Raw genomic sequence first — 14,066 nt, forward strand, 5'->3', positions numbered from 1 at the left:
GAGTGCGCCACTAGCATGAGCTCACTGGTTAGATGGTGGCCTCATGTCAATGTTGATGCTGATGCTTGTACTGTGAGGAGTTCAGAGGCCCTTTGTTTTTAGGAAAGACAAACTGAAGTATTAAGAAGTAACAGAACGTATCTGCAACTTACTCTCAAATGCTTCAGGAAAAAATAAGACTAACATACACACACACAAGAAAGAAAAACGCTAATGTAAATGTGGAAAAATATCAACTGGAGAACTTACACAAAGGTGAAGAGGAGCTCTCCATACTACTGAGTGTGAAAGTATTTCAAATAAAGAGACTCTGGAGACAAACCAACCAAATGCAATGGTCTGTGGTCCATGTTTGTACAGACCAATTAAAAAATATAAGATGAACAGGCAAATCTGAATATTAAGTTACTTGGTGTGAAGTTATCTATGTTACTCTTTAAAAAGAAAAAGGCTCCTTATCTTTGGAAATGCTGCCGAATGAAATGCTAGTGTATCTGGGATTTACTTCAAAATATCAGGGAAGTGGGGTGGGGAAAAAAGCAAGGATGGTAATGAAATAAGACTGTTCATAACAGTTAGAGCAGGGACAAGAAAGCTCACCACTCCACTCTACTCTTGTACTTCAAAACTTTGAAACTGTCTTGATAGCTGTGTCACCCGCAGCCAGAAGCCATCAATAAGCATGATTGACTGAAATGGTCCTGCAGCTCCTACGTGATTAGCATCACCTACAGGCTCTCTAACCAGTACCTGAGAAAGCCCATCCCAGGACTGGAGACTTTCCTGTTTCCCCAGTCGGTTTCCTGCCCTCCAGGTGGCAGGAAGAAACTGCCCCAAGTGCTTCTCACCAGAGAGCTGACTGACCTTACTCAACAGCAGCCTTAACAGTCAAATTACTTTTGCCAGATAAGAAGGCTTTGATTCTAACGTTTCCATTTAGTCAAAAACCAGGTTGCTCTTTCTGCCTCAGGGAGCAAAAACAAGAGTCATACATATGTACACGTTATTTAATATAACCCTTTTATTTAAACATCCCAGACCCCATTTAAAAATAAAATTGCAAAGCACTACATTTAACAAAGCACATAAGACCCCTCATAATTAGCATCACACTTTGCAATACAGCTCTTACTCTAAGAACAGCCTTTTTTACCCTTTCTTACAACAGGCACAGAAGTCATCTGAGGCCTCAGACATTAACCCACTGCATGTTCTGTCGCACTCAAATGTACGACTCATACAATTATTAAAGCTTACAGTACAACTTTCCAAGAATTCATAAGGAGTTATAGATTCTTTCTATAAATAATTTTTAGAAATACTGGACCTTAAGACCAATATAAGCATAATGAAAGGGACCTGAAATTTCTGTAAGGGCAGTTTCATTCCTTGACAGAAGCATGACTTTAATGGTGAAAGTCTATTACCAGCAAGAGACACACTAGACCCAGCTTGGCCCAAGAAACAAAATAAAACGATCAATTTCTACGATGTGAAAAAAATACTAAAAGTTCCATGTTAAAGCAGTACTGATCAAAGACTTCCCCTGTCATCCCATCAGTTTTTGGTCTTTTAAAATACACACCTTTCAGGTCAGAAGTAGTTCTGGATACGACTTCGGACACCAGTGACCAAGGTGGAGGGCAGTTCATGTATGCGGGGTGTCTCCCTGGCTTCCTCAGCCTTCTCATGGGGACCGGTCAGCTCCAGCCGGGTCACAGCCTGGCGCTGTGTCTGGGCTGTCAGCCTTTTCTGTTCTCTGTTCCTCACTCACCTCGTCCTCCAGCTGCCCAGAGCTGGCTGCACTCTCATTTGTTAAAATAACCCCTTCTTTCTTCTTTTCTCCCAACACCTCTAGCCCCATCATCCTGAGATAATGAAGCCGTTCATTCTTGGGCACAAAAGTTCGAATTGAGGCCTTTCCCCGCCATCCACATAACACAATGGGACACTGAAGGGTATCTGGATTCCTAAAAATAAAAATGGTTTCATGTAAATATTAAATGTTCTCAAAATTGCATCTAAAGAGACATTGATATGCAATTTCTCAAACAAAGAAAGTCCCACAAAAAACCCCCAACTCCTGGGAGGACACTTTAGATTGAGGTCCTATGGTGGGTCTTCTCAAAGGAAGATCGGCCCTTTCTTCACGTCTTGAATAAGATCAACACCCTTGGGTTGGCCAGTTTTTCCTTCTGAAAGTTCACGACTAACCCCCAGATCTGCAGATTTCACAAACACCGTATGTTAGAATTTCTATAACCTTCCTCCTCAACTTTGAAGTCCTACGTGTGCCACCTCATCCTACTGAACAAGAGGCATTTCTTCACGTGCTCCTCAAGCTCACCCTGCACTGTCCCAGATGGACAAACTGAGGTTCCTCAGAGCCTGGTGCCTTTGCCCAAAGTAACAATGCCAATCAACAGAACCAGGACTGGGACCAGCACTGCCCATTCTTTCAGTACGCAATGCTCCACGTCATTTGGTCTCTAGCGACCCCTCGTCACGATCCAAGCCCTGCCGGGCACACTGCTTATTTCTGCTTCCAGCATGCCATGTTCTCTATGTCCCCACCTTCCCGAACCTGCTGGATACTACCGGCACCCTACCTTATGGTCACTACTTACAGACTCACCATCTGCCCCCCCCCCCCAGGGGGTGTCAACTCCTCCCCTAACAGAGACATATATTATTCAGATCACCTCTTACCAGGTACTATGCATACTGTTATTTAATTTCTTTCATACATGACTCTGGTCTAATGTTTAGGCTCCTAAAGGCTTTAACACAATGTCCCAAACCTACTTTATACTAGGCACCAGTGACACAGGCTGAAGAAGGGACACAGAGGGTTTTAAATATATTTTTAAAAATATACATTTCAAATATACATTTAAAAATAAACAAAAAGAAAAGGACCTGACCCAAGAAAAGAGAAATAAAACCAATAAAAAGAGGGTACTACATCAGTACCTTTCCATTTTTTCCTGCTATAAAGCAGACAATAAAATGATGAAAAGTCACAGGAAAATACAAGAAATTCCTAAACTCATATATTTTTCTTTTAAATCTAATAATTATTCCTGAAGCTGTCATCTCACCTGTGTACTTCAATTAGTAGAAACCAGTGTTTATATGTGGAAAAATGAAGCCATATCTTAAAATGTTTTCCATCTGGGCCACATGGTACCATTACTTTTAGAAAACATTTCGGGGTCTTCATTCAAACTGTGCTGTAAACAGCCTGGCAGGTGCTGCACCTGCGGTCCTCTTTCATGTCTTCCCGTCAGCACGCAGGCACGCCCTAGCCTCCCCATCTTACGCTTTCCCTGCCCCGGCGCCCTCACCCACAGAGCTCACCACTGCCTTTCACAGAGACCTCTCAGGCACTGCCCACACTGGCTCTCCCTGCGTGCCGCTCCTGGGCCATCTCCAATCAGTGCCCCCATCTCTCCCACTCCACTGACCGCCACCCGCCGTCACAGCCTTGGCGGGACGCCATCTGTTACTCCCAGCCCCCTAGAACCTGCTGCCCCTGGTGTCCTGGCTCCTCACTATCACTCTTGTGGTTTTACTCCTGAGGGCATCCATGTCGCTCCCATTTTCACTGACTTCTCTTCTTCTAACGTTAGCATCTCCCAGTGCAAGATCCTGAACGGCCTTCTCTTTTCTAAGTTATCTAATCAAGCCCATGGCTTTCTATAGGACCTATGTGCTCATGAATGCCAAATGTTTACAGCCGGGACCAACTTACCCCTGAATTCCTGATACTTCTATCCAGCTTTTACCCTAATGTCTACTTTCATATCAATTCAAGTATTTCAAATTTAGTATATTAGTTCTTCCTTGTTTCCCATTATAGGAGATGACAGATGCTCAACTCAAAAACCCAGATGCCCCTTCCCTGCCCACATACAATCCACCGGGAGAACATCCCAAGGGGCCCCACGTGCACTGCTCTGCCCCCGTCTAGCCCTGTCATCGGTACCTGCCTCCCAGCTGGTGTGTCTTTGTTCTTACACCCCTCACACCCTCCCCTCCAGATGAGAACACTACATGTCTAGTGACGACCAGGCGGGTACTGACTTACGCAGAATCCGGTTCATACTTCAGCACGATGCTGCCCTTCGCTGGAAGAGAAATGGACACGCATTTGCCAAGCTTTCCAGTTAGTGGCACATTCATGTGCCCAGCACTGTGTTAAGTATTTGAGGGAAGAGAACAACAAACAATCCACACTCTTGGTCTCAAGGATCTAGGTGGAGAAAAGAGGCCTGCTGAATACATGAAGGCAAGTCCAAAAGACATGGTGAAGACAATCCACAGGAGGACTGAGGCAAAAGCCACCTAGGGAGTCACAGTGAAGCTGCTTAGCAAGTCACTCTCAGAAGCACAGAGCCTAGGGATTAACTACTGATTAACTCTCCAAGTTCAAGATTGATTAAACTGCAGCTCCAATTCCTAGAAACAGCATGAAATAATACATAAAAGTTGTCAAAAATGATACTGCAATACTAAATGTAGGATTAGATGAAAAAAGTCCAGTCAGTTCCCTTATCCTCTAAAATCATCTCCACTTGAAACTGTGGTCCTTGCCTGAGGAGACAACAGGCAGAAGCACTCAGCTCAGCATGTTTTATAGCCTGTAGGCCTCCAGTTTTAAATATGTGAGAGATACGATTATATAACTACAATAACTGATTTGTGTAGTTCTCATCAAATTGAGCCAGAAACACTGAACAAGTTGTAAAAAACAAACAGGAATGAAAACGAAAGAAAAACAAAGTATAGCTTGGCACAATTACTTTCACGCTTGGGGGAAAACATCACTAGAGTGATATGAAATGAAGTGTCCGAAATATGAAAGCAACAGTGCAACATGTAATCTATTTTGGTTGGCTAGCAGAACAGCAGGAGCTGGTGGTAAGACTGTATTATTTTGATTTAACAAGGGTAGTTAAAATGCCAAACAAACCAGATACCTTATGTTAATTGTTCTCGTGCAGCTTACAACACAGATGAACCCAAGCGCCACAGACCTGCTTACACTTGCCCCTACCCCTGCCCCCGTCCAGAGCTGTGGCTGGTGGGATTGCTAGGCCTGCTCACACAGGCCAGGCCCCTCTCTAGCCCCACAAGCTGCCCCAAGGGGCTGCTCAAAAGAAGGCCAGCCCCAACCACCTGGTAGACTCACTGTGGGCTGCTGGGTAGCAACAAGGGACCTTGCGAGGGCCTGGGGAAGTAGAGCAACCCCAAAAGATGCCTTAGGTACCGAATATTTTGAGATGTCAATTAGGTTTCTACAAAGCCCTCTGGAAACTGGCACAGTCAGCAGAAATACATTGAAATAAATTAAGAAATATGCCAAAAAACAGAAACACATAGATTTTTACTGTCTTTATAAAAATAATACTAGTTACACCTCTCTGCAATTCACACTGCTTACCCAGGTCCTTGGCTTGACTATACGTCTCACTGCTGAGTTTTCTCAAAAATGGGTTTTCCTGGGTCAACAGTATCTTAACATCTTCCATTGTCACAGTAATAATTCTTGAATTAATAAATGGATACAACGTATATATTCCCTGTGGAAATAAAGAGAGATCACTGTAATGCCATTCATGAATGACAACAATCATCCACTCTCAGAGACCTTCTGTGTACAGTGTCCGGCCCTCGCCACAGCCCCTGACCTTGGGCAGGTGCAGAACCCACCCCTCAGAGGGCACCAATGCCCTGGAGGAGCAATAACTTGTGAGGGTCAGATGGCGAGCAGGTGCCAGTCAGCTCTGAGTCCTGCAGACCTCGTTTCACTGGCTAGAAAGCCCCATTTGCTCCCAACTGCTTCACATTTATTCATGGCCAGTGCCATTCAAGTCTACTTCCAAAATTACCTCCTGCGCCAACCGGAAAGCACAATCAAACTCTTCACCACTGTTATTTCGACACCAGACTTTTATCCCTGTGTTAATAACCTGTAAGTGAAAAAAATCAGATAGAACACAAAGACAAACACAGGATAATTAAAACGATCCCTTGTACTATAAGGAGGCAAGGCTGTATGTAAGCAGCTCCTGAAGGGGAGAGGGGAGGGAGAAACAGAAAACCTCTGAGAAGCTGCCTGCCTACAACGGGGGTTCTCAAGACTGACTGATACTCGAAAATGGCTTCTGTTCACATGGCTCACAGAAACAAATAATTACTACAGTAGAATTAAAACTGGGAAACTCTGAAAACACAAGAACACACCAGCACACAAGCTGTCAAGGGCAAAGATGCTGTCACATGTCGTGTGTCCCCCCACCACCCCTAGCAGACACCCAAGAGAGGAAAGTGAAAAAGGTGGATCACGTCTCAGCATCACTATGAAAACAATTCTCAGTTCATGAACCCCAGCTCATACTTGGCGATCTGCTGCACTAAATAAACAGGCGAAGGGGAAATGTACTAGAAAAGTAATGAAGTAAATAAAAAAAGAGGACTAAAAATGGCAAAATTTGAAGGAAAATGTTTGAAGGGATGAAATCACCAGGGCCCACAGGAGCAGTGGCAGTCCGGCCTCCAAACCCTCTGCACTTTCTCTCCCAAGAGGACCAGCTGTGAGAACTTCACTGAGGCTCACCCAGCTGTGAGAGTGGCACAGAAAGGCCACCAGATCCAGGACTCTGGGAGGGACTGCTCAGCCCTGTGCTGCCAACAGCTCTGAAACCACAGGACAGGATCAGGGACCCTCGCTGGGAAGCAGTCACCTGTCTGTGACACAGAAGCACACCAGTCACCTGTCTGTGTGGCTCATACCTTCATCCTCTCGCTATTATTCAGCAGCACATTTCTCAGCTCCTTAGAAACCATGTAGAGTTGCCTTTTCTTCCCTTCCGTAGTCCGAGTTAACAAATTCATCTTTGGGAATGAAGGATCCAAAGCATAAAATTTTCTGTGAACAAAATAGTGCTGTTTTAGAAGTTTAGTTCAAACTTTGGGAGACTGTCTCTAAACCCCTTACTCTCCCCCTACAGAATTCAATTTCTATTAGTGTGGTTTAAGGGTGGGCAGCTCTGCTCCAGACTCCCATCTTCTCAACCTAACCTACATTCACCTGAAACCTCCAGGCAATACCTATTCGGGGCCCAACTAGATCACGGACCTACACGAACAAGTGCAGCTTCTCCCCTCAACTGCCAGTCCTATGACAATGACCTGAGAACACTACTTTTGAGGCTTTTTAAGAGAGATTTTTTACAAATGTATGTAAAGAACCAGTTATCAAAAAAAAAAAAAAAAAAAAAGTGGCCATTTTGGTCAATATATACTAAAATTTAATTAGTAGGAAACAGATGAAGCTGAGACTGTTATTCTAAGCACTTTCCTCCCTGCTGTGCCTACAGCAATCCTAATTAAGTTGTCCCCACCCCAACCAGACCTACTATGCTTCACTTGCCAAACAGGAACTGAATTGGGCAGCCTCGGGCCACTGGTCTTCTCTAAACTCAATTGAGTAGTTTACATTTGGAATCACAGTCCGGAGTTTTTTCATCTCTATATCATCTTTACCTTTGTACAGTTTCTCTTCCAACATAAATTGGAAAGTTGACTAAACAATCTCTTAAGTTTCATCCTGCTCTAAAGGCAGTTAAAAAGGAAAAAAAAAAAGAGAAAGCTATACACAGTTAAATATGAAACAATGGTTAAATGTGACCAGTTATGCATTTATTACTCTACAGTCAAATTCTTTAAATAAAGTATTAAAAAGGATGAAATAATCCTTACTCAATAGGTGGAAATAACGGGTCATCTTCAGGAATAAACACAAATGGATCTTCTTTAAATCCAAATAACTTCATTTTCTTTGATGGAGGAGGACTAAGAAGGGAAGAAGGATGAGATAAATGAGTCTGTAATCTGGGAAATAATGTCAAAAACCAAAAGCACATTCCTCCATTCCACCCAAAGCTCACCCTAGACCTGTGCACCTGGGTTCTGTCCACGTCTCCTGTGCCCGGGCAGACATGGAAACCTCCTAACCCCCGCCACACACACAGCACTCGCACAGCACATGCATTAACACCAAACGCAGACTGTGTTCTCAACCCACCGTGCAAGACCACTACGGCAATGGCTCGGGGACCCCATTTAGTCACAGAAAGCCGTGAAGACACTAGATCATTAGGATCGAGATGGAACCTTTTTTCTCACCCACACACGCCATCTTTCTTATTGCCATTATTCTCTAAATTCTCGGTTGTCTGAATTGTTTCTGGATCACCAGTTCCAGTGACTGATTGACTGTCCAGCTCGGAAGTGTCTGTGGGTTTCCCTTCTGCGGCATCTGCAGAGATCATCTGTGTGGTTTCTCTGGTCTCTGCAGATTTACCCTGGAGCTGTCATAGGGGACAAGTCATTTAAACACAAAGAACATACTTTGGACTACTAAAAGAAAATTTAAAACACCAAGTTCACAAAAACAGTTATACAGTAGTCCCCCTTATCCAGTTTCACTTTCCACAGTTTCAGTTACCCATGGTCAACCATGGTCCAAAAATATTAAAAGGAAAACCACAGGAGTAAACAATTCTAAGTTTTAAATCTCGTACCATCCTGCTCGGAGTGTGAATCATCCCTTTTCCGGCATATCCATGCCATCCACATATGCTACCTGCCCTTTAGTCACTAGTGGCCTTCTAGGTTATCAGATCAGAAAAACACAGTACATTTGAGGTTCAGTACTATCCGTGCTTTCAGGCATCCACTGAGGGTCTCAGAACGTATCCCCCGAGGACAGGAAAAGATTACTACACTACACAGCATCATATACTCAAAAAGTTCATAGAAAGATTCATATTATATTTTAATCCCATTTTCCCACAAACTTTTTGAAGTGCCCATGTATATTAAAAAAGACAATAGATTTTTTTTTTTAATGTGTCATTTTAAATCCATTTGCTATTATAAATGAATTCATGAGTACTGTTTTCTCGGGGTTAAAGATCATTCTACCTTAATCCCATAAAGAGCATACCCAGGCTCTTTCTTAGTGGAGGCCTACATCATCAGTTTGTTTTGATCTAAAAATGCTGACTGTGCCTCTGCTCTGTGTAAGGGACAATAAAGGACACAGTCAAACATGAGTATTAAAGCATTGGGCAGGGGCAAAAAGACAAGTACATAAATAACAGCAACGTAAGAAAGGAAGGTGAGCACGGTCCCAGACCGTCTGGATGAACTGCTATGAATTAGGAGAAAGACAAAGCACATCTCCAGGAACCAAACACCTGTTGAATGAACTTCTGTTTTAGGGAAATAATTTGAATTTGGACTTGAAAATAAAATATTTTACTTACATTAAAAAAATCTTTGAAAAACATATGTCCTTTCTAACAGGTCACAAGATTGGTAAAAGCAGTAAATTTCCAGTCCCTATGAAATAAGTTTACAACCTGGGGTACTTCAGCACAAAGCAAGTTCCAAATTTTCCCCGAGGTCACAAACCTAATAAGTGGAGGAGCTGGGATCTGATTCACAGTCTGAGATACTAAGCTCTTAATACTATGCAACACTGCCTCCCAGACTATTTGTTCTATTTCTATGTTAAAAACAAACAAACAAAAAACAGAAGAGAAAATCTCAAGGCTCTGGACAAGGTTAGTGATGGTATACATCCTTACTATCCTAAGCTCTCTTCTCGAAATGTGGCCTTCTTTCACAGAGCTGGTCTCAAAGATTCTCCATGATGCTTTCTCTGTCCACCTCAACGATCTAATACTGCCTCCCTGGAAATACCAGAGGCACATGTCAGGAGGAGTCTCCCTGGCTTGAGCTGCAGCTGTGTATTAACCTGCCTCACTACTTCAACAAGATGATGGCACCTGAAGACCAAGACTCTTTCTGCGTTATCAGTAAGGCCCCCAGCAGCACAAGCTAGGCGCTAACACGCAGGGCAGGTGAACAAAACATATCTATTGAACTAAATGAACAGGAACTGGCATAACAACAGAAAAGGAAGAGGAAGTACTAACACGAGGCAGCTTCAAAAGTTATGGAAGGATTTGCATTATCTTTTAATTCGATTTTTCCACAAACCATTTTTTTTTTTTTTGTCTTTTTTTTGACCGGCCGCACCACGCTCAGCCAGTGAGTGCACCGCACCAGCCATCCCTACATAGGATCCGAACCTGCGGCGGGAGCGCTGCTGCGCTCCCAGCGCCGCACTCTCCCGAGTGCGCCACGGGGTCGGCCCTCCACAAACTTTTTTAAGTACCCTCACACTTAAGTGAGTAAATGACAGCAAGTTGTTCTAAAAAGTAAGACCACATCAGTGGCGAATTGATGGAAAAGTAAAAACCCATTTACACAGGTAGTAACCTGACAAAAATGTCAACGTAGTCCCAAATGCAAGTGAATCTAAAGTACTATACACACATATAAGATAGGCTCTGAACCTGTGCTATGCAGTTCTGTACCTACTGGCCACATGTGGTTACTAACCAATTAAAATGTGACTAGTGCAAAGTAGGATGTATCTTAAAGTGTAAAACACATGCTATTGTTAAAACTTAGTATGAAAAATGCAAATATCTCATTAATAATTTCTTATATTGGTTACATGAAAATAGCATTTTAAATACACTGAAATAAATAGAAAGCATTATTAAAAGTAATTTCACCCTTTTCTTAATGTGGCTGCTAGAAAATTTAAATTACACATGTAGCACCCATTCTACTTCTATTAGAAACCCTGCTCCTGATCTAAACATCCACAGCTCTACTCTTGAGAGGGAAGAGTGGGATTCACCAGAGTTAAGATGAAGAGACTTTCAGACTCAAACTAAAATGTTTTCTAATCTAATAGGAAAACCATGGTGACTTTGCACCACATGTGCAGTTTCTCCCATTAACCAGTTTGAGGCTGTACATTCAAATGTTAATCTGGACTAGCGGTGCCGTAGAGGACTGCTGGAGCTCTTTGAGGAATCGTTTCCTTTCTGTTTGTCCAAAGGCTAAGTGTTACTTGTCCTAATTTTCAAGTTAATGGAAATTAAAGAAATACAGCTTTCAGACTTTGGTTCCAGGTCATGTTCTACAACCATGAAAGGCTGACTTATGAGCAAATACAGTAACACCAGGGCTGATAAAGACGAGGACAGCACACGGTAAGGGGACCGTGTGCCAAGACTAGGAAGGCTGCTTTTTCTTACCCACTCTGCTTCGTGCCATCCTTAAGAAAGGAACCAGCAGGCAGGTTTGATTCATTACAAACAAATGAGGTCACAGCTTTTTAGCCAGGCCTGGATGCAGTCTTTCAGTACTCCTCATAGCCAAGGGGAAGACGGGCTGGCCCGAGGTCAGTAGAGTTCTGTGATTTTTTCACTAATACTGCCACAATCAGCTGAAATGATCCACCCACAAGGTACTGGAGCACAGAAGTAGCGGAGTAGGACCTTCAGCTTCTGAGCCGCAGAGTAACCTTTATGTCTTTTCAATTTGTATTAAATAATTGGATTTAAGATGTAGAGGGAACACATTTTCCAAATACCATCTTTTCCACTTATCTATCCCCTATGAGAAATTTCTGCCTTTTGGAAAACTCCAAATTTAGATGAATTTCCCCTTGTTCAGCCTCAGTCCTCTCTATCCCCACCCCACCCTGAAAACCTCTTTGCCTCTGCACTTCTACTGAACTCCTGTTAGCTTTTAACTTAAATGTACAAAAAGATCAAATATTATGTTATTTTGAGAAAAAAACCTTACCTTTGGTTGACGTTTATTCCATGGCATTGAAGATTTTTTCACTAATACTGCCACAAAGAACCCTCCAGTATTCTGATGATGTGGCAATATTCTAAGGCTAAAAAACAAAATAAAACAATATATATATATATATATATATATATATATATATATATATATATATATAAATTGATCCAAAATGCATTCTTTTAGTATTAAGGCAAATACAAAGATGATCTGAAAGAAAAGCCACATCTTATTGTAAATAGTAAGGCAACCCTCACTCACAGAGGGGCCAACATGTAATCTTTAAAAAATTCATGAAGTATCCATTTAGGTTCTAACCAATTTCACTACTTATAAACACTTGATGCCAGTGACTAACAGGCACCGAGAACGTCTTACTTGCTGGAAGGCTTCAACATGTGAGGTTGGCCAGGGTGCTGGTTAGGCCTTGCATCCACATTACCTGCTGCCTCTAACTCAAACCAACAAGGCCACTCAGCTCATCAGAGAACTCGGCCTTACCCACCTTCCCAAACCCTGGAGAGCCTCACAAACTTACCACCGCTCCAGGTGCATTGCCTGTAACTTTTCCAGGTCCTTTGGTGTGAACATGGTAGGTCGAATTTGGGTATGTCTGCTGTGAGGGACACTATCCCAGTCTGCAAACCACTGTCCATCTTTCGTCATTACCTGCAAAACGAGCGGGCACATTTCTACATTAACAGCACTACCTAATAATAAGAAAACTCACAGGGGACTAGTATAAATGCTCTCAAACATAACAAATGGTGATTCTCGTGCTCTCCAAAGACAGGAAAACCATGTGCAAAGATAAAAACGAAAACAATCTTTCTAGAAGTTCCCCAAATTACATATAAACAAAGATGAAGACATTTTCATTCCAAAAACCATGACAAATAAAAGAACATTTTCCACACATTTTTTTTTCCCCTTTCATACAAGCCTCTGTAAACAGAATTGTTTCATACTGGAATCAAAGCTTGAATCCCAGCCCACAAAAAAGTAAAGCTATACTTACGGGAATGAGAATAAGAAAACTGGCTTCTACAGGTGGAATAAAGGCAAAAAAACTTCCATTGCCAGAGAAACGCATTTGTATAATCATACCATTAGTCATTAAATATAATTTTGAAATTGATACTAAATTGCATAACCAGATGTAATATTTATTCAAGTTATCCAAATGTGAATCCTCTAAAATTTTTATGACTCTAAGTCTGTTAAGCTGTCCCTGCTCTTTTGAATTAGTTGCCACAGGCTGGCTGGTTATTAGCTCAGTTGGTTAGAGCACTATGTTTTAACACCAAGGTCAAGGGTTCAGATGCCCATACTGGCCAGCTGCCCCCAAAAATAAAAGTTGCCACAGAAAGATTACCTTCCACTGTGTGATTCCAGGCATCCATTTCAGTCCTGGCAATTCAGAAGACACATCAGCAAGCTCCAAAGCACCTATATAGCAACAACAAGAGGTTGTTTTTTTCCCCACAAAAAGGCATGGCCCAGTGAAAGAAACCAGACACAAAAGATCATGTATTACATGATTCCATTTATAGGAAATGTCCAGGGAGGGCAAATACAAGTACAACAGAAAGTAGATCACTGGCTGCCTGGGGCTGAGACTGGGGCGGTACATACCAGTTAGATGATTTGGGTCTTCCTGTCTTTATGTCAAACATCCCAGAACCAAAAGGCAACACTTAAAATGAACTTTGGAAATTTTTAAACATTCAGTTTTAGGTCCCAATAAGTTTTCTAAAACTGCCTATCAGGACACAGACCAATTTTAGAAGAAATGGAAAAAAGTTGTGAAAACCTTAAGTGTTTAAAACAGTGAAATTATAAGAATCTTCTAAACCAGCTACTATCACAGATACCGATTTGACAGCCTCACAGAAGAGGAAAATCCAACAAAGCTCCATGGACAAGCAATGAAAATGTGAACAGTTACATAAACAAAGCAAAAGAACCCTCAAGGTAGACATGGAACATTAAGAAACCTTTCATGCCAGTACCTTACTGCCTTCTATTATTTCTGAATATTCTTCCTTTTAAAAGCTAACATTAAATAGGAATGCAGGTACACAGAAACTGGTGTTTTCAACTAAACACTGCTCAGGGGCCTCATAAATGAGCAGGGGGGCCTCAGGAGTGACCTCCTGCCAGCACCTGGTTAGAAGCTGCCAACACTGTGCAGCATTTATAGACCACGTTTATCAGCTGATATTGGAATGCTAAGTGAAAAAGTACATTATAAAATTTGGAGAGACACAATCAAAACTCTTCAGCACAGTAAAGGCTAGAAGACAATGTTGCAA

The 14,066-nt window shown here is 42.2% G+C and overlaps 1 protein-coding gene across 2 annotated transcripts in view; it reads right to left on the reverse strand.

Moving 5' to 3' along the window:
* Nucleotides 1–999: 999 nt before the first annotated feature.
* The window catches only part of NSUN2 (NOP2/Sun RNA methyltransferase 2), a 30,508-nt gene continuing 17,441 nt past the window's right edge, over nt 1,000–14,066 (reverse strand). The window contains exons 10-19 of one of the 2 annotated variants that reach the window (XM_063085925.1): nt 13,127–13,200; nt 12,290–12,420; nt 11,746–11,842; nt 8,194–8,378; nt 7,768–7,860; nt 6,799–6,934; nt 5,895–5,975; nt 5,447–5,585; nt 4,091–4,130; nt 1,000–1,970 (exon numbers count right to left, since the gene is read on the reverse strand). In XM_063085925.1, the coding sequence (XP_062941995.1) occupies nt 1,688–1,970; nt 4,091–4,130; nt 5,447–5,585; nt 5,895–5,975; nt 6,799–6,934; nt 7,768–7,860; nt 8,194–8,378; nt 11,746–11,842; nt 12,290–12,420; nt 13,127–13,200 (1,259 nt within the window). In that variant the 3' untranslated portion in view covers nt 1,000–1,687. Of the gene's footprint in view, nt 1,971–4,090; nt 4,131–4,150; nt 4,256–5,446; nt 5,586–5,894; nt 5,976–6,798; nt 6,935–7,767; nt 7,861–8,193; nt 8,379–11,745; nt 11,843–12,289; nt 12,421–13,126; nt 13,201–14,066 lie in introns of those variants that run through there. The other variant, XM_063085926.1, reaches the window with a different exon arrangement.

The sequence above is a fragment of the Cynocephalus volans genome, chromosome 2 (assembly GCF_027409185.1).
Source record: "Cynocephalus volans isolate mCynVol1 chromosome 2, mCynVol1.pri, whole genome shotgun sequence".
NCBI classification, from domain to species: Eukaryota; Metazoa; Chordata; class Mammalia; order Dermoptera; family Cynocephalidae; genus Cynocephalus; species Cynocephalus volans.